This window comes from Phyllobates terribilis, unplaced genomic scaffold (assembly GCF_046119375.1).
Source record: "Phyllobates terribilis strain yellow unplaced genomic scaffold, ASM4611937v1 Scaffold_1__5_contigs__length_1240528914, whole genome shotgun sequence".
In the NCBI taxonomy this organism is placed as follows: domain Eukaryota; kingdom Metazoa; phylum Chordata; class Amphibia; order Anura; family Dendrobatidae; genus Phyllobates; species Phyllobates terribilis.
In genome coordinates, this window is record NW_027362761.1 from 181,232,988 (window position 1) to 181,252,671 (window position 19,684).

General features: G+C 40.9%; 1 protein-coding gene across 1 annotated transcript in view; it reads left to right on the plus strand.

Moving 5' to 3' along the window:
* The window catches only part of LOC141252834 (annexin A1-like), a 35,739-nt gene extending 20,825 nt beyond the window's left edge, over nucleotides 1-14,914 (plus strand). Inside the window, exons 8-13 of the mRNA XM_073670594.1 lie at nucleotides 3,310-3,366; nucleotides 3,476-3,569; nucleotides 4,782-4,877; nucleotides 11,039-11,097; nucleotides 13,863-13,985; nucleotides 14,663-14,914. Coding sequence (XP_073526695.1) covers nucleotides 3,310-3,366; nucleotides 3,476-3,569; nucleotides 4,782-4,877; nucleotides 11,039-11,097; nucleotides 13,863-13,985; nucleotides 14,663-14,722 — 489 coding nt within the window. The 3' untranslated portion in view covers nucleotides 14,723-14,914. The remainder of the gene's footprint in view (nucleotides 1-3,309; nucleotides 3,367-3,475; nucleotides 3,570-4,781; nucleotides 4,878-11,038; nucleotides 11,098-13,862; nucleotides 13,986-14,662) is intronic.
* The last annotated feature ends 4,770 nt before the right edge of the window (nucleotides 14,915-19,684 follow it).

A 19,684-nucleotide genomic window follows, 5' to 3' on the forward strand; every position in this document is an offset into this window, starting at 1 on the left:
CTTGACTTCAGCAAAGCATTTGGCAAAGTATCTCACACCATCCTTATTGAAAAAATGACCAAGTATGCAATGGACCAGGCAACTGTTAGGTGGATTCATAACTGGCTTAGTGATCGGACTCAAAGGGTGGTTGTAAATGGCTTCACATCCAGCTGGATGAATGTCTCAAGTGGGGTACCACAGGGCTCCGTCCTGGGACCTGTATTGTTCAACATCTTTATCAATGATTTAGATGAAGGAATTGAGGGTAAACTGATTAAATTTGCAGATGACACAAAGCTAGGAGGGATAGCTAATACTAGAGAAGAGAGAGAGAGAGGATTCAAAAAGACCTAAATAAACTGGAGCAGTGGGCAGCAACCAACAGAATGGTTTTTAACAGGGAAAAATGCAAAGTACTACATCTGGGCAATAAAAATGAAAAAAGCATATACAGAATGGGAGGAATAGAGCTAAGCAACAGTACATGTGAAAAAGACTTAGGTATACTAATAGATCATAGACTGAACATGAGTCAACAGTGTGATGCAGCAGCAAAAAAGGCAAATACAATTCTGGGATGTATTAACAGAAGCATACAGTCTAGATCACGTGAAGTCATTATCGGTCTTTACTCCTCTTTGGTCAGACCTCATCTGGAATACTGTGTACAGTTTTGGGCACCACATTTTAAAAAAGACATAGACAAACTGGAGCAAGTTCAGAGAAGAGCGACCAGAATGGTGACTGGTCTGCAAACCATGTCCTATGAGAAACGGTTGCAGGATTTGGGAATGTTTAGCTTGCAAAAAAGAAGACTGAGAGGAGACTTAATAGCTGTCTACAAATATGTCAAGGGCTGTCACATTGTAGAAGGATCATCTTTATTCTCATTTGCACAAGGAAAGACTAGAAGCAATGGGATGAAACTGAATGGGAGGAGACACAGATTAGATATTAGAAAAAAATTTTGACAGTGAGGGTGATCAATGAGTGGAACAGGTGAGTTCCCCTTCAATGGACGTCTTCAGACAGAGGCTGGACAGACATCTGTCTGAGATGATTTAGTGAATCCTGCTTTGAGCAGGGGGTTGGACCAGATGACCCAGGAGGTCCCTTCCAACTCTACCATTCTATGATTCTATGATTCTATGATTCTACATTATTTTTTTCTATTTTTTTAATGAAACACTTTCCCCAAAAAATGACATTATAAGAAATGCTAGTTAGGTGCATGACCAAAAAGATAGCACCTGTAACAGGGCAATGTATTGCTGTGGAGTGCACAGATGTAAAATTTGACTAGTAAAACAGATGTGCAAAATTAAAAAAATATTTACCATACATACACTTTGAGAGATAGACAGTCACAATTATATATTTACAATTTGGGACATTTTCTGCTGTATTTTTAGTGACCTATTATTTCCCCCTTCTCAATAACTACTGTATTGCAAAAAAAATTCAAAAATTCAGTAGGGTTGCTTGTGACAATCAAGTACACTGTCTGACACTAATATTAGATTTTTATACTGTAGAAACAATTGTGCCATTTTGCTTCTGTTATTTCGTGCATTAATAATGAATAAAAAATATATAATTGTAATTCAAATGCAGCAGGATGGATGCCAGGTATAGCATATCACTGATCAATGACAATGAGGCTGACACTATGTTCATCTTCTGTGCTGTAGGTGTATAATACATTAATATCTGGAGTATTTGTCCAATGTTATGGGGCTTTCTCCATCTTTCTCTACTGCTGAGCTAATGTCCTCTCACTATCCTAAAATCACCCTAAAATGACTGCTACAATCACTGCTTAGGCTTTTATACAGGCTATGATAGTTCCTCTTGGTTGGCTGTTCTATACCATGTGATGTGATAGCTGCAAGGCATTACGGAGACGTTCACGTGGGCAAGCCTGAGGTTTTGTCAGCCATCTGTAGATGGTTCAATCCTCTGAAATGTGTAAAAAAGTTTCAGTCATTTTTCTAGCAACTCGTCCTTGTCCTAATCGAATTGCAATTTATTAAAATTCACTGAGACCTGCGAATTTCATAAAATTAGACTCAAACTCAATTAACATTAAATTGATGTGATCATTTCTATTGCCAATATATTCATTACAAATCACTACAGGCAATAAGCTTGATTCTTTAGTGTTTTTAAACATACTAAATTTCTAGTTTAATACCATAATACTTGAAAATGAGTTTACATATATGTTAACTATTAAAACCAAACAGAAATAATTAAAAAATAGACAAAAAAAGAACAGCATACAGCATACATTTTAATTAATAGATCTTTAGACCATAATAAGCTCCTCAATTGGATGTGTTAAAAAATGTTCCTATGCTGAGATAACCTTATAAATGTGCTCCTGCTATGTTCTGTGTAATGTCAGTGTCTGATCATGCAGTAGCAAGGTCTGAATGTACCACATCTGCTGGCCAAGGAACAAAACTTAAATGGGTTGCCCTGTATGTAATGAAAAGTCTACAGTCACTCTATGTGATTGCAGATTTGTGAACCCCTCTATTAGGCACCGCAGTCTAGTGGGCTGAGCCCACTAGATGGGTTCTTCTCAGGATAATACATATCACATACTTAACCGCCATTCACAGTGTGTGCGCTGGGAGGATTCACAAGTCTGCAGTCACATAGAGCGACTGCAAACTTTTCATTTTAGACCTGAAAGCCTTATAAGTCATTAATGATAAAGTGAATACACCGATGAAACAGCAGGGGCTCACAGTCATTGCTTTCTGAGGTAACACATTTCCATGCTTGGGGTAACACAGGTTTGAGTGTTTCTTCCACATCTACTGTTCCCTGAGCTCATCATAAATCAAGTCAGTGACATATGAGCTCAACGGCAGCTGGAGCTCCTACCTCACAGATTTAATTTATCATGAGCTCAAGGGACTAGAGATCTGGCAGAAACATGCACTCTTTTGTTACCTCAGGCAGGAAAAAAAGTCTTACCTCAGGTAAGGAAATGTGCTAACTCAGAAATAGTAGTTGCGAGTCCTTGCTGTTTCATCTGTATACTCACTTATTATAAGTGACTTATGCATCTTTCCCTGGACAGCAGCTGTGGTATGTTCTGACCATGAACTGGAGCAACTCTGCATGGTCAGACACATCCATTACACAGTACACAGCAGGGGCACATTTATAAGATTATCTCAGCACAGGAACATTTGTTTAACACATCCAATTGTGGAATGTTTTACTATTCCAAGATCTATGGATTAAATTGTACTTTGTACTAGTGCATAGTACTTTGGGACAATGACTTCAACTTCCTTCCTTTGTTTTCAGGCGGATCGTAGTGAAGATTGCTATGTTAATGAAGATCTTGCTGACAAAGATGCCAAGGTAAATTATATAGTAAATTTAATTTCTATTGAATATATTTATAGTATTCTAATTTCATTTGTATGATTAACAGTCCTATTATACGTAAAGTTGTTCAATATTTTACTAGGCACTTTTTGAAGCTGGAGAAAATAGCAAAAAGACTGATGTGTCTGCATTCATAAACATTCTTATGCAGAGGAGCTATGCACATTTACATCAAGGTAATAATATTAATTAGATTAATTCAGTTAAACATTTAATATGCATGCATTTCAAAAATGTAAAGGGGTTATTTTATTTGAAGCATTTTAGCTGCTCTCTGAGAACTGCGTGGGCTTTTATGGGTCGTGCTGCTCCGTTGGCTATTTCTATGAATTCTCAGGAACTTTAATAACTTCAACGACATGTTGCTCAACATCAATTTTCAGACAAATCATTCAATTACGGTAATTTGCTAACGTGCAAATATTACAGTGCCCGTCAGCAAATTACAGTAAAAAAGTCAAATTCCCTGGCCTCACTTGAGATTTTTATGTCATGCGAGCCCTGCACCCAAACAGCGCTGGCTTCACTGTACTCTTCTTCAGATGAATAAGTAGTCAAGAAGAAGTCAGAGCTGCGGCTGGCCTCTGACTTCTTGATTACTTATACGTCCGAAGGTAGGGACAGTGACGCCAGCGCTGACTGTGCGCAGTGCTCACATGACATCACAATCGCATGAGAGCCCTGTGATTGTGAGTACCCACACTTCTGGAACATCGCCAGCTTGGGATGTGAGTATAGGTGTTTAATGGGGGCAAATTGAGAAGGCGGCAGGTTGATGTACAAGTAGTGGACAACCCCTTTAATTGCTACTGCTACATTTCAGCGTGAAATTGAGGTGAATGAGGTAGCATTACAACCCCAAGAGTACTGTGATCACAACAAACAAATCACAAAAAATTTCACAAGGTCTGATTTTTTTGAGTTGCTTATCACAGTTACGTTACTCTAGGCGCACAAGGCAACCTCATTCACCTGCCTTATACTGCAATGTAGAAGTGGCACATAGAAGTACAGTCTTTTTCTATATAGACTGTACTTTTCAAAAATAAAAAATTAGTATCCCTGAGCATATTGCCACAAAAGTCAGCAATTTCTGTACACTGAGCAATCAGTAACCAGGTAAAACATCACATAATGCAGCTAGTGGTAAGTGCAAGTGTGTTTTTCTTTTCCAAAATAATTAAATGCAATGACCCAATGTGACACCACGATCTCAATGTGTCACCTTGTAGCCCTAGTCAAAAGAGGGCAGCATGCAAAAACAGCTATGTTTTTATTGCAGATAATTCAACAAGTGAAGTCGTGATAACTCACTCCTTGTTTAAAAATATTTTATTTTGCATTAATTCATTTCATTTTCTCTCCATTTTTTCACTTATTTTCTTCAGTATTTAAAGACTATGCGAAGTACAGCAAGCATGACTTAAATAAGGCACTGGATTTGAAGCTGAAAGGAGATATTGAGAGCTGTTTGGTGGCTATTGGTATGTACTGCTAGACTGTTCTGCAGATGTAGGATTGCTATTATTGTTGTTAAATTTAATAGTAAAAATACAGAACAAAAAAAAAACATTTTTCTATGTAGACACAATTTAAGATAATTTCTTAAAAATCAATTGTTCACATTATTACTTTATGAGTGTAGCCTGAACCTTAAAGGGAGTATGTCAAGTCTTTAAACACAAAGCCTTGTAGAGGTAAAGCCCCCATAAAAATTGCATCTTTAGAACTGCTTCCATTGTGCTGAAACTGAAGTTTAACCAAATTAGTGTGCTCAATGCAGCCTTAGTTTTGCCAAAAGGCACAGTGCACTATTCCACCCACTGGTTTTGTATGCTCCCACAATAATGGTTGCTCCAGGCAAACCAATGATTTCATTTACCAGTGAATAAGATGGGTGCATGCAAAGCCAGTGGGTAGAATGGTGCACTTATCCTCTTGGCCACTCCAAGGCTCCACTGAACACCATAATTAGCATATCTATTAAATATCAGTTTCTGCAAAATAAAAGAAGTCATCAGAACAATAATGGTGAGATATTTATAAGGACTATATACCATACAAGACTATGTGCTTAGTTTATACTATCAGTTTAGCTTGACAAACAAGCTTTAAAGTGGTTGTCCACTGCTCGGACTACCCCTTTTCAATCCTCATGTTGATCCCTTGTAAAATAAATGGCGCCGAACATGAGTATAAGCGTTATTATTTTACTAGGTGGAAAACTTAGGATTGTCCGAGTAGTGGACAACAACTTTAACAGAAAATTACAAATTAGCTTTAGGATGAAGAAAAAATAGTAGTTTGAAGTTCAATACTAATTGTACATTCAGCAGTAACATCTGAAATCATATTTAGGAGTTTTGCACATAAACATATTACAGGTTCTTACAACCTCCAAATTCTATGGAGTCATAATTGTTATGTTCTGCTACCAAAGCTAAGGAAAGAGAGGAGATCTGTCCCTACTATAAGACTCAGCTGAATCCCTACGATGTAACAGGGAACCTGATCCTGCGATCAGACCTGCTAAAGTCCTAATCTAGTCTGTACGGAGACCTATAGATGTGAGGAGGGAATCCCTACAAGTACTAAGGACTGGGAGGAATATGGGACACCTCCTAACAGAAATAGTAGCAGACAGACGAACAAACAAAATAGATAGAACATAGAGGTCCGTAGACCAAGAAAACTAACAGAGTTAGATACAGAGCACAGGCTAGCTAGAAAGTAGATATACAATGAAGTCCAGCAAAGCCAGAAGGGCGGAGCAGGATTAAATAGGCCAACAAGGTCATGTGACCAGCAAAGGAAAAAAAACCTAACAGCAAGGTTCTAACAGTACCCCCCCTTCTAAGAGGATCCTCCGGATCCCCTAGGACCAGGCTTATCAGGAAATCTCCTGTGAAACGCTCTGATAAGTCTGGACGCGGAAACATCATCTGACCTCACCCAAGAGTTATCCTCGGGTCCGAAACCTTTCCAGGCCACAAGATACTGCAAACTACCTCTATACCGTCTAGAGTCAAGGATGCGAGAAATTTCATATTCCCCGTCCTCCACCACCGGAGGAACAGAGGCAGAGGCGTCACCATCTGACACAACAGCTTTTTTTAACAGAGAGACATGAAAGACCGGATTAATTCTCCAGGAGGTAGGAACCTCCAACCTAACAGCAGATTGGTTGACAACCTGAAGCACCTTAAAGGGCCCTACAAACTTGGGACCCAATTTCTTAGAAGGAATCCTCAACCGCAGATTCCTAGAGGACAACCAAACCATGTCACCAACAGCGAACAAAACCTCCTGTCGTTTCCTATCAAAGTAGTCTTTAGATTTTCTGTTGGCCTCCTGAAGATTACCACGCACATCCGTCCAAACTCTTTCCAAATCACCGGAAAAATTCTCCTCCTCAGGCACGGCAGATCCCAACTTGGAGAACGACCCAAACGACGGATGTCTCCCAGAACAACAAAAAAAAGGCGAACAACCAGCAGAAGAAGATGTATGATTGTTCAGAGCAAATTCGGCAAGTGGCAGAAACTCAGACCACCCCTCTTGATTGTCTGCCACAAAACAACGCAAGAACTGCTCAACATCCTGGTTTTTCCTTTCTGTCTGGCCATTAGATTCAGGATGATATCCGGACGAAAACGACAAATGAATTCCCAACCTGTCACAAAAGGCACGCCAAAAACGAGCCACGAACTGAGGACCCCTATCAGAAACAATGTCAGTAGGAACGCCATGAAGTCTGACAATTTCCTTGACAAAGGCCTTAGCGAGAGTTTTAGCGCAGGGCAGTTTGACGAAGGGAACCAAGTGATACATCTTGCTAAAACGGTCCACGACCACCCAGATGACAGTAAAACCCTCAGAGGAGGGAAGGTCAGTTATAAAGTCCATAGCCAAATGTGTCCAAGGAGCACTGGGGACCTCCAAAGGACAAAGCAACCCCGCAGCAGGAGTATGTGAGGACTTAGATCTAGCACATATAGTACATTGGCGCACCCACTTAATGACTTCCTTCTGCCATCCAGGCCACCAAAAACTGCGACCCACCAGTCTCTTGGTCTCAGAGATTCCGGGATGACCTGCCAACCGAGATTCGTGACACTCAACAAACAAATCTCTCCTAAAGGTCCCAGGCACAAACAACCTCCCATGAGGAGTGTTAGATGGGGCATTCTCCTGAGCTTTAAGAATCTCATCTTCCAAAACGGAGTCTAAAGCAGCTATCACAACACCTTCTTGTAAAATGTTTTCCTCTTTCTCAGCACCGACTATGGGAGAAAAAGTGCGAGACAAGGCATCCGCCTTAACATTCTTAGTACCAGGGATGTAAGTAACGGAGAAATTAAACCGCGAGAAAAACAGTGCCCACCTAGCCTGACGGGCATTCAGGCGCTTGGCAGCATCAAAATATATCAGATTTTTATGATCCGTAAGAACCTGAACGGGAAATTCCGCACCTTCCAAGAAGTGGCGCCAGTGTTCAAATGCGAGTTTAATAGCCAATAATTCCCGATTACCAATATCGTAATTCAGTTCAGTCTCCGAAAATTTTTTTTAAAAAAAGGCACAGGGATGTAATCCATCCCCGTTATCCTGAGACAATACTGCGCCAACCCCCACAGAGGAAGCATCAACCTCAACCAAAAACGGCCTAGTAACATCAGGCTGCATAAGGATGGGAGCAGAGGTGAACCTCTCCTTGAGATACACAAAAGCTTCAATGGCCTCAGAAGACCACTGAACCGCATCAGCACCTTTCCTGGTGAGATCAGTCAGAGGTTTGACAATACTAGAAAAATTTTTTATGAATTTTCTGTAGTAATTGGCGAAACCCAAAAACCTCTGTATCGATTTCAAACCAATAGGCCTAGGCCATTCCTGCACAGCCTGAACCTTAACCGGATCCATCTCAAAACCTTTGCTGGAGATAATGTAGCCCAAAAAACTAATTCTCTGTACAGCGAACTCACATTTCTCCAGCTTAGCAAAAAGCGAATTGTCCATTAATAACTGTAATACCTCACGCACGCTCCGCCAATGAGACTCCAGATCTGGCGAATAAATCAAAATGTCATCCAAATACACAACCACATTTTTACCGATCAAAGGTCTAAGGATGTCATTAATCAGATTCTGAAAAAATGCAGGAGCATTAGTAAGACCAAAAGGCATAACCAGATTCTCAAAATGACCCACAGGAGTGTTAAAAGCAGTCTTCCATTCATCACCCTCCTTCATGCGCAACAGATTGTATGCCCCCTTAAGGTCAATTTTAGAGAACCACTTGGCCCCCAATAACTGGTTAAACAGATCAGGAATCAATGGCAGTGGGTAAGGATTGCGTACCGTAATTTTGTTAATCTCACGAAAATCCAGACAAGGACGTAAACCGCCGTCCTTTTTTTTTTACAAAAAAAAATCCAACCGCCACAGGAGACTTAGAGGGCCTAATGTGACCGGCGGCCAAACTTGTCTGTATGTATTCCTCCAAAGCCTTCCTCTCAGGAATGGTAAGGTTAAATAAACGACTTTTAGGAAGAGTCGCTCCAGGGACAAATTCAATAGAACAATCATAGTCTCTATGGGGAGGCAAAACCTGCGATTCCTTCTCAGAAAAAACTCTCCAAAAATCCTGAATAGGAACAGGCAATTCTCCCCTATCCAAAGCTGCAATACGCCCGTTACAACACTTGTCATAACATTTATGGCTCCAGGATTTAATTTCACTGGTAGACCAATCCAGTACAGGATTGTGAAATTTTAACCAGGGCAAACCCAATATTACTGGAGAAGGCAAGTTATTCAACACTACCAAATCCAATTTCTCATGGTGAACACCATTAATAGTGAGAGGAAATTCACTGACCTTGAGAGTAATATTCTTCAAAGGGGAGCCATCCACAGAAACCACAGCAATGGGGGATGATAAAGGTTCAGGTTTTAAATTGAGTTTTTCCACGAATCCCCCATCAATAACATTCAGTGTAGACCCGCAATCAACAAACACCCGAAATTCCATTAATTTTTCCTGAGCAATCGTGGAAGCAGCTAAAAATATACCCTTGGAATTTAAACAGGCAATACGGGCGTGACTGACCATTTTTTTTTCTTTCTTCATACGAAGCTCACAGCCTTTAATCAAATGACCAGATTTTCCGCAATAGAAACACAAGCCTTCTGAAAAACGACGGTCTTTTTCTTGAGAGCGAGGTGCCACCGATCCAATCTCCATCGGTTCACCACTGTTAGTACACACATTATCATAACCAGAAACTGACATAGCAGAGGATTTGCTCTCATTAACCCTTGCACGCAGTCTCCTATCCACCCGTATAGCTAATTGCATAGCCTGTTGCAAATCCTCAGGTGTAGGATAAGCAATTAGCAGGTCTTTAACCCTTTCACTGAGCCCAGCAAGAAATAGACTTTTCAGAGCAGAATCGTTCCACCCTGTTTGAGTGGACCAACGACGAAAATGAGTACAATATTTTTCGACATTACCTGATCCTTGTTTTAAACGTCTCAACTCAGTCTCAGCTGATGCCACACGGTCAGGATCATCATATAATAGTCCTAAAGCAGAAAAAAAACTATCCACTGATCTGAAGCATGTATCACTAGGTTGCAAAGAAAAGGCCCACTCCTGAGGCTCTTTGCGCAAAAGTGACATTATGAACCCTACGCGCTGGGATTCATCCCCAGAGGACTTGGGTCTCAAACGAAAATACAATAAGCAAGCATTTTTAAATGAAAAAAATTCTCGATGTTCACCAAAAAATAAATCCGGCAAACATACCTTAGGCTCCAAGAAATATGCTCCAGGACAGTTACTCACGTGCTGACGGAGCTCGGCCACTTCCAGAGAGAGTCCCTGCAGGTGTTTAGCCAAATCCTGAACCGACACCATGATGGAACAAAAAAAAAAAAAAAAAATCTTTCCTTAGAGAATTTGCAGGCTGGACTTACTGTTATGTTCTGCTACCAAAGCTAAGGAAAGAGAGGAGATCTGTCCCTACTATAAGACTCAGCTGAATCCCTACGATGTAACAGGGAACCTGATCCTGCGATCAGACCTGCTAAAGTCCTAATCTAGTCTGTACGGAGACCTATAGATGTGAGGAGGGAATCCCTACAAGTACTAAGGACTGGGAGGAATATGGGACACCTCCTAACAGAAATAGTAGCAGACAGACGAACAAACAAAATAGATAGAACATAGAGGTCCGTAGACCAAGAAAACTAACAGAGTTAGATACAGAGCACAGGCTAGCTAGAAAGTAGATATACAATGAAGTCCAGCAAAGCCAGAAGGGCGGAGCAGGATTAAATAGGCCAACAAGGTCATGTGACCAGCAAAGGAAAAAAAACCTAACAGCAAGGTTCTAACAATAATTCCCTATCCACTGATTTCCATGGGTCCTACTACATCTCCATAAGCTTCCACTTCCAACTTTGGTGGCATATGGAATTTTTTTCTATTGGATTCTGTGTCAAGTTGATAGAAAAAATAACATACCCCATCACTTGTTTTGTAACACACGTAGTCTACTCTTTATTCAATTCAGATTTTTGGTGTATACTGTTGTTTTTAATGGAGGATAAGATAATAATTCATATCTGTTATATGTAGCAAAAGTTGCTGTAAGCAAACCAGGATACTTTGCTGAAAAGTTGCACCTTGCAATGAAGGTAAGTCAAATACATAACATTTGAAAATATTAATTAACTTTTTATTGTAAAAATTAATCAACAGTCGTATTTAATAGTGTATAAATACAAAAGTACATATATCTTAACTTTTGAAGAAGAGAAAGAGGAACAGAATATGAAACTGCAAATTTTAGGAAATTCAACTCAAACTGTACTCAGCATACAGTACAGACCAAAAGTTTGGACACACCTTCTCATTTAAAGATTTTTCTGTATTTTCATGACTATGAAAATTGTACATTCACACTGAAGGCATCAAAACTATGAATTAACACATGAATAAACACACCTCCAGGCTGTGTAAGGGCTTTTTGACCAAGAAGGAGCGTGATGGGGTGCTACGCAAGATGACCTGGCCTCCACAGTCACCAGACCTGAACCCAATCGAGATGGTTTGGGGTGAGCTGGACCGCAGAGTGAAGGCAAAAGGGCCAACAAGTGCTAAGCATCTCTGGGAACTCCTTCAAGATTGTTGGAAGACCATTTCCAGTGACTACCTCTTGAAGCTCCTCTAGAGAATGCCAAGAGTGTGCAAAGCAGTCATCAAAGCAAAAGGTGGCTACTTTGAAGAACCTAGAATATAAGACATATTTTCAGTTGTTTCACACTTTTTTGTTAAGTATATAATTCCACATGTGTTAATTCATAGTTTTGATGCCTTCAGTGTGAATGTACAATTTTCATAGTCATGAAAATACAGAAAAATCTTTAAATGAGAAGGTGTGTCCAAACTTTTGGTCTGTACTGTATGTCATCATGCTTCCAATCTTTCAAAGAAGAGAAAGAGGGACATATTTTAAGCCATGGCCTTAGCCACACCCACAGCCACACCTATTTTATTTACCATTTTATTCTCCCCTGGCCACATTAAGAAAAATTTAGAAAGTGATGGACAACCCCTTAAAGGCTGTGTTCACCCTTCTCCTAAACCTTTTTGTTCTCCAGTCCATAATAAGATCAGAACATTCGAAAGCAGCTGGGGATGGATTTGTCCTTGAATACACAGCAGAGCCTAACCACCCCCACTGACTACAATGAACTTTGTCAACTTTCTGTCCAGGTGTCCATCACATTTCAAACCTAAGTTCTTGTTCCTGTCAGTCCACACTGAGGCTATTTCCTCCTCCTACTCTCTGTCTTCAAGCTTTCTCCTCAGCGCTCCTCTCTGCTCTTAGGCCATCTCCTCAGCACTCCTCTCTGCCATCAAGTTTTCCTTAATATTACTCTCTGCCCTCTGGCCATCTTCTCAATGTTTCTCTCTAACTTCAGGTCATCTCACAACTGGAACAGCTCAGCAGGTCTCTAGGGAACGTATGTTTATTTTTTCTTTGCTATGCTATCTGCATATTTTCCACTGTAGCTGAGATATTGCTAGGGCTAGGAGCCTCAGTTACATGGAAAATATCCAGTGACTTGTCACTGGCAGAGATGATCTGAGTTAGCTAGGATCCAGCTGTTCTGTATCAGGCAAAGACCGAATGATCATTTGACCGCTGGGTCTGATGGAAGATTTGTTTGTGCCGAAGCTTCTATTTTGCACACTTCTGTCTTTTTAGGGGTCACTCTGACCAGCTGAGCTCACACTGTGCTGCTCTGTGTTCACGCTGCACAGTGCTAAACTGACGATGGTAAAGCAGGAAACCTTGGCTCACTGACAAGGACAGTTGGACAGAGACCCAAATCCAGAACTGTCCAGCTAGATCCGGGACAGTTGGGAGATATACATAAGGATACCACTAAGAAGCCTGAACATCTCATCTAGTTGCAATAGATTGTTGATGAACTGACTAAACAATTCAGTGAAGGAATACTCTACAGTAGAAATTAAAAGGGTTTTCCCAAAATTTACATCTATCACCTATCCACAGGCTAGTTGATAAATATTTGAGTAGAGAGGTGCCCACGTTTCAATATAACAAGGGTCCTGTAGCTATATTTCATCCTTGCTACCACAATAAGAAGAAGTATAAATAGAATGTTCACAAATATGTCCTGTCACTCGATTCAGTACCTATGAGTAGCAACAGCCAAGTGCTGTATTATGTTACCACCAGCGTCATAGACTTGGATTGACACCACAGGGTACATAAAAGATCACCCCTGCATTTAAGCTCCTCCTCAGTGCCAAGTGAGGGCTCAATACCCTTATATAACAATCATAGGGTCTCAGAGATGGATCCTCAATCAAACGAACATTTATTACTTATTCTGTAGATAAGTGATAAATGTCCATTGTGAGAGAACCCTTTGAAGTGAACCTTTCTATTTTTTTACTCTAATATATTTATAGTGTAAAAAATAAATAAATTGTTTTTCATTAAAAATGTATATCTGTTTTAATTTTGCAACTTTGATACATTACAATCATTGCAGTCTGCTATGTGTCATTAAGTGTCAATTGCAACTGTGGCGATCCAAGTCAATCACAGTCTCTAGCATCTTCTAAGCACCTTTTGCTTTCTTCTGATAGATCTAAGCTCAGTTCTGTTCATATCAAATAAAAATTGATCTTATACTTATTCAGAAGACAGAATTGGCTGGAGATTGAGCCATCAAAGTCCCTAGCTATCCAACCTGCTACTGAATAGCATCATGCAGCTTGCAATGTATTGTAATGTATGCAAGCTGCATAAGCAACATATAACAATTTTTATTCTAAATCATCTTTCCTCAGGATAAGTCATCAATATCAGAAAAGCTTAGAGATATGTCTTCTTAACCTTATTAATGTCCTATTCACATAGGGTTTGGGAACTCGAGAAAAAATACTCAACAGGATAATGGTTTCACGGCATGAGATTGACATGAAAGCCATTAAAACTCAGTTCAAGCAGCTCACTGGCAAACCCCTACGTGATGCTATTATGGTATGCATTCTAGGTTTTTTCTTTATTGTGTATTCACTGAATGTAAAGTTGCCAATATACTTGCTCATGAAAACTAAAGATGCCCATGGAAGTTACATTTGTCAGCAAATCTCACCAATTTTGGTTTTATCTGACCAACAATCTAATGTCTTAGGGGGCATTCACATATTTCCTTAAAGTGTACCTGTCACTTTGAAAAAATGTTCCAAGATTTTAGACCCTCACGTATCGCTGAAGCAAAGGAGTGTAAGTGCTCACCCGAGTGCTACTTTACTCATAGACTTTAGATGGGTTCCATAGACTTTCTTTTGATACTATATTGAGTGCTGGAGGAGAGCAGTACTCTGAACGTTTCTACTTTTTTCTTTTAGCAATTGGTGGAGTTTCAGCGCCCTAATTCCCACAAGTCAAAATATTTAAGACATGCTAACAGTTTTTCAAATTGACCGATAACCTTTAATGTCACAGGATGATTTGTTTTCTTTTGTTTTGCTTGGAGATAAGCATCATCTATAGCCAATCTTTTTAAATAGTATGCACATTCAGCTAAATAGTGATAGCTAATAACTGCATGTTAAGCAAAGAAAGGAAAGAAACAATTACCAGCATGTCATCATAAATGCTATGTTTTTAGCAAGCATGATTTTTTGAAATTGATCTTTTTCTTTTCCTTTTAGGAGGAAACAAAAGGGAAGTATGAGACTGTTCTTGTTTCCCTCGCTGGCTATGACGAGTAATCATATGATATAAATGGATGAAAGAAAATTCTTTATTATCTTCAATATAATCTAGTAATGTGAAGAAAGTTATTCATATAAATATGTTATTAATCTTTGCAAGCTCTTTTCAACAAAAGAAAGTACTGAATGGAATCTTTAATGGATACTTGGATTTCCTTTATGTATAATAAAGTTTATACTTTATTAACACATCTGCTTTTATATGTATTGTGACCAAGCAACACAGATTTCTAGCATAATTTGAGAGCCTCTCCATATTTGCTTCCACTAGAGGTTGGTCACTTATATATCTAGATTGACTTCCGTAAGGGCTCTATAGATAATGTACATTTGCTGTGGGAGATGCTGGCAACAAGAACATTATTAATTAAGTAACATTATTTTATGGATTTCTGAAATTTACTTGTTCTCAGTGTGTTCTGTATTGTGGCACTGTATTGATATTGGTTTTAGGGATTCATTATGTTAACACCGTGAAATGAAGGCCCCTTTGCTGTCACTGTAATATAATTGCCTGTGGGTATTCTCATATTATAAAATTGCTTTACTAAGTTAGGCAACATGAAAATAAGCAACTTTTCAATTGTTTTGCTTTTTCTATTTGTTGTCATTCTCCTGAAATGAGAGCTTTTATCTTAAATATTGTGCAGCTTATTTCTAGGAAGCTTGACCACCAGAGCCTGTGAGTCTGCACATTAGTTGCATTCTAGGAGAGTAGTTACCACCTAACATCCCAGTCAGATGTCTCCTGCCTATTGATTTCTATGCAGCAGTTAGCTGCTCACCTCACCCTCCCCTTCCTTTCAGCTCCTTAGCTGTTATCAGTCCTGTAGAATTGCAATCTACTGGCCCTCAGCATCAGCAGATTCCAGAGCAGTTTTCCTAACCATAGCACTCATTTTCCTGAGCTATGTGTTTGTTCAAATGCACAGTTATTGCTATATGTAAATATAGTGGTAACATTTCAGACTCAGAACAGACACTTGCAGACCATTAATGTGTTGAAGCAGGATGGAACTCCAGACCAGAACTGTCACTCAAGGAGGAGTGACCGCTCACCCAAGCAACAAGAAAGTAAGGAGACTGCATAGCTCTGACCTTCTAAAGAAGCAACTTAAGAATACCCATTTAAGCCCTGTGATTACATGCACATAAAAAATATTGTGCAAAGAATCCCAATTCTTTTCAAAGACCTTGATGACATATCCATAGTATACTGACTCGCCCCCTGGGCCTGTGCTGGGAACCCGGAACCGGGCCTGTTGTAAGATGCTGGGGGTTGTAGTCTCCGTGTGGCGGTGACCCGGTCCGTGCCCAGGGTGGTCAAACCAGTGGCAGTCTATTTGTATTGTAATTGTCCGACTACGCCACCAGTGGATTGCGGTCAGTGGGGACCGCCGCTGCAAGGCAGACCGCTGGGGCTGATGGTATACGCAGCTTAGGTAGTGTGACTCCCCTCAGGAAGAGTGCAGCCCCAGGGCAGTTAGTGTGAGAGATAATGGGAGTGATGGTGCAAGCGTCCCAGTACTAATGGTGCTGGTGCGGCGATGAAACACAGAGACGTGCGGTTGCAGTTTCCAATGCTTTACTCACAGTTGTTATTCGTGTCAATGCTGCAGGCGATGACTGCCCAAGCCGTGCTGCGTCCACCAGGTGAAGGACTCGGTCAACTCCCAGGCAATTCCAGAGCGTGGCACAGAACTCCCTTCTCTTCCCTTCTCTGGCCGTCCCCACCAGTGACCCACCTTTGTCCAGCTTCCTTGGGCCTTCTGTTGGCGAAACGTCTCTCCGGTTTCCCTGACCCTATGTGGTATGCTTTCCTGGTGGATGTAGTGAAGGGTCGCACCAAGATGTGGTCACAACCTCCGGTTTTGGCTGAGGATTAGTCGCCTCCACCAATTTGGGTTCCGGTACCCTGCTCTGCCAACCCTTCACCCGTTATCTCGTGGGTTCTTAGGGTTCCTTCTTCACTCGTGTCTCTGGGCCTTTCTCTGTGTTCCTGTTCCTTGCTTCCTTTCTTACTTTCCTTTCTGTTCCTTCTCCTTTCTCTCTCTCAGGCTCCGACCTCCTGACAAGGCCTGCCTGCGGAGCAGAGCCCATGCAGAGGCTCTGCTTCCTGTCTTCTCCTCTCACTGCACTGAACTCTGATCTAAGATGGTGCCCACCTTATATACCTCCTTCTGACACCCGAGCCCAGGTGACTAGCAACCAATGGGCTCCTACCTATGCCCAGAGACCCACCCTTATCTGCTCCTACACCACTGTGTGTACTTTCCCCTCCCCACTCCAGCCAGGGACAGATGCTGTCGTGCCTGCACTTCTGTCTAGTGGGAGCACCGTTGAGCTGTCCCTCGGAAATGGGGTGTGTGTGGTGCATGCAGCCTACCGAGTCCTGGTCCACAATCCATCCTTACCCGGGAGTGGAATATCACACCTCTGGTTTGAGGTGCAATACCCCTGTAGCAGCCGAGCCCTCGGGGTGCTACAATACGACATGTCTTATTTATTGGTTACCTCTGACGATCCTAATAATGTGGCCAGAGTATGTTACCATGGCTCAGAGAGCGAAGCCCTGGAATATCATGTCATAAACAAGGGTAATTTGATATCTAACAACATAAGTACATGGCTTGTGCGATGTTAAGTTATCTTAAAGGGAACGCATCAGCTTCCTCAGGCCCCCTGTTTTGTCCTCACTACATGGTACCATGAAGTGTGTGAGTAGTCTGACAGGCAGCTAAACCGATCTACTGTAGTCCAATAAGAAGACTGTTTCCTGAAGTTTTTGCAGTTTATTGAACATTAGTAAATGTATTTTGTGAAACTAGGAGCACTGAAATAACAAGGAATCAGTACATGCATGTAAGTAACCCAGAAATAGATATGGCAAATGGCTGAACTGCTTATAAACAACATGTTAAACCAGCCTTCTATTCAGTCTTATAAATGCAACTTACTAATGCAGGGGTAAGAGTCTTAGGTATCTTGTGGCTGCAAACAAGTACCACATAATCCTTCTTATCAGCGATGCTATCACAAAGGGGAGTAAAATGGTGGATGTCCTCTGAACACCATTCTGTGAGGTAAAGAGCTTCTTTTTACCAAAATGCAGCACTACAGAGCAAGGTATAGGAAGAGCACAGGGACAAAAAGCTAGTGTCAATAAATAAATTTAGCCACTAGATGGAGCCTGTGTACTGTATATAAAACTCAACAATGAATTTTAATGCTGGAGGCATGACACTCCCCGCCTGGCATCAATGGATCCTAGGCTTTAATGGGTATTTGTTCAAATATTAGTCTGAGGAACATCTTGGATTCGTCTCTTCTGGTCATCTTCACTTCTACTTTGTGGACAGTTCTGTCTTTGCTAGGGAATGTTGCGGTGAATAAACCAAGTGGCCACTGGTTTTTGTGGGTTTCACAGTCTTTCACAAGAGCAAGGTCACCGACGTTGCGATTGGGCCTAGTAGACTGCCACTTATTATGTGGTTGCAGTGTAGTTAAGTATTGCTTGCACCACCTGTCTCAAAACATGTTTGCAAGATTTTGTACCTGTCTCCATTGTCACTTGTAGACTTCTTTGACATCAAATTCTCCAGGAGGAGTGCTGAATAGTCTTGTTTTCTGGGTAATGAGAGTGGCTGGAGTCAATAATAAAGGCTGTTCAGGGTCATTCAAAATTGGAGCTGGTGTTTATTATAGCTACAGCTTCGGCCATGAAGTTTATTAAGCTTTCATGAGTGAGCCTTCCTGTGCCTGCTCGTAAAAGAGTGGAGTCGAGAATTCTCCGAACAACACCAATCATTCTTTCCCAAAATCCTCCCATGTGAGAACAGTGAGGTGGGTTGAATGTCCATATACAATTCTAGTCGCTAAGGAAACTCTCAATAGTTTGGCGGTCCAGATTTGAAGAAATCCCTAATTCTTTTGATGCACAAAGTTAGTACCTCTGTCTGAATATATCTGTTTCATAGGACCTTGGATTTCAATAAATCATCTGAGAGCATTGATGAAACTTGAAGAGTCTAGGGACTCAATAACTTCTATGCGGACAGCCCTGATAGACATACAGGTGAATATTACTATTCAACCTTTACTATTGGCTTTACCGATTCTAGTATGTCGTGTAACAACTGGCCAAGGTCCAAAACATCAAGACTAATGCTGGTAAAGGGAGGGTCCAGGCTGAGTCTATACACTGTTAGGTCGGCCATATTTTAAATTTGAGTCGAATCGCGGAGTATGCGATAGGGAATACATTTAAAGATGACACTGCTGACGAGTTTCTTTGCACCGACACTTCATAGGCCGGCAGTTCTTATGGCCCCTTCGGTAAATAGTCTTCCCTGGTGTTTGACTTGATTGTGATAGTGCTGCACAACTAAATAAGTGACATGACACTTTCTGGGAACTATGAGAGGGAATTTCTCCATAAACTTCATTTTGGATTCTTATAAGTTGGCCCCCTATTCTCAGCATGCCGCTGTTGTCGATAAATGGATCAAGTTTTCTCAACATGCTGTTTACTGGTATTGAGGTTTTGTTCCTAAAGCATTGGATTTCTCTGAAGTATGCTACACTTTGAACAGTAAGGATAATGTGATTTCTAGAAGAATTGTAGTCTGAGGTAGCAGGTATTTTTACAATGCTGCCAGCCTTTACATCTGTCTACATCACGAGTTCTGGTGTCTCTAAGCAAGGGAGCTATATGGGAGATGAAGATTTAGCTCAGATAAGTAACTTCCAATTTGAGAGCTTGCCTAATCTGTGGAATCCCAGTTGGATATTAGAGGTTGTCGTGTGAAGTGTAGACACCTGAGGGCGGATTTCAGCATCTGAGTCACCTCCTAAGGCTATGTGCCCACGTTGCGGAACTGAAGCATATTTTTTACGTTTCTCCCTGGCGGGAAAATCGCATGCGGATTTTACATGTGGTTTTCCCGCCAGGTAGAAGCG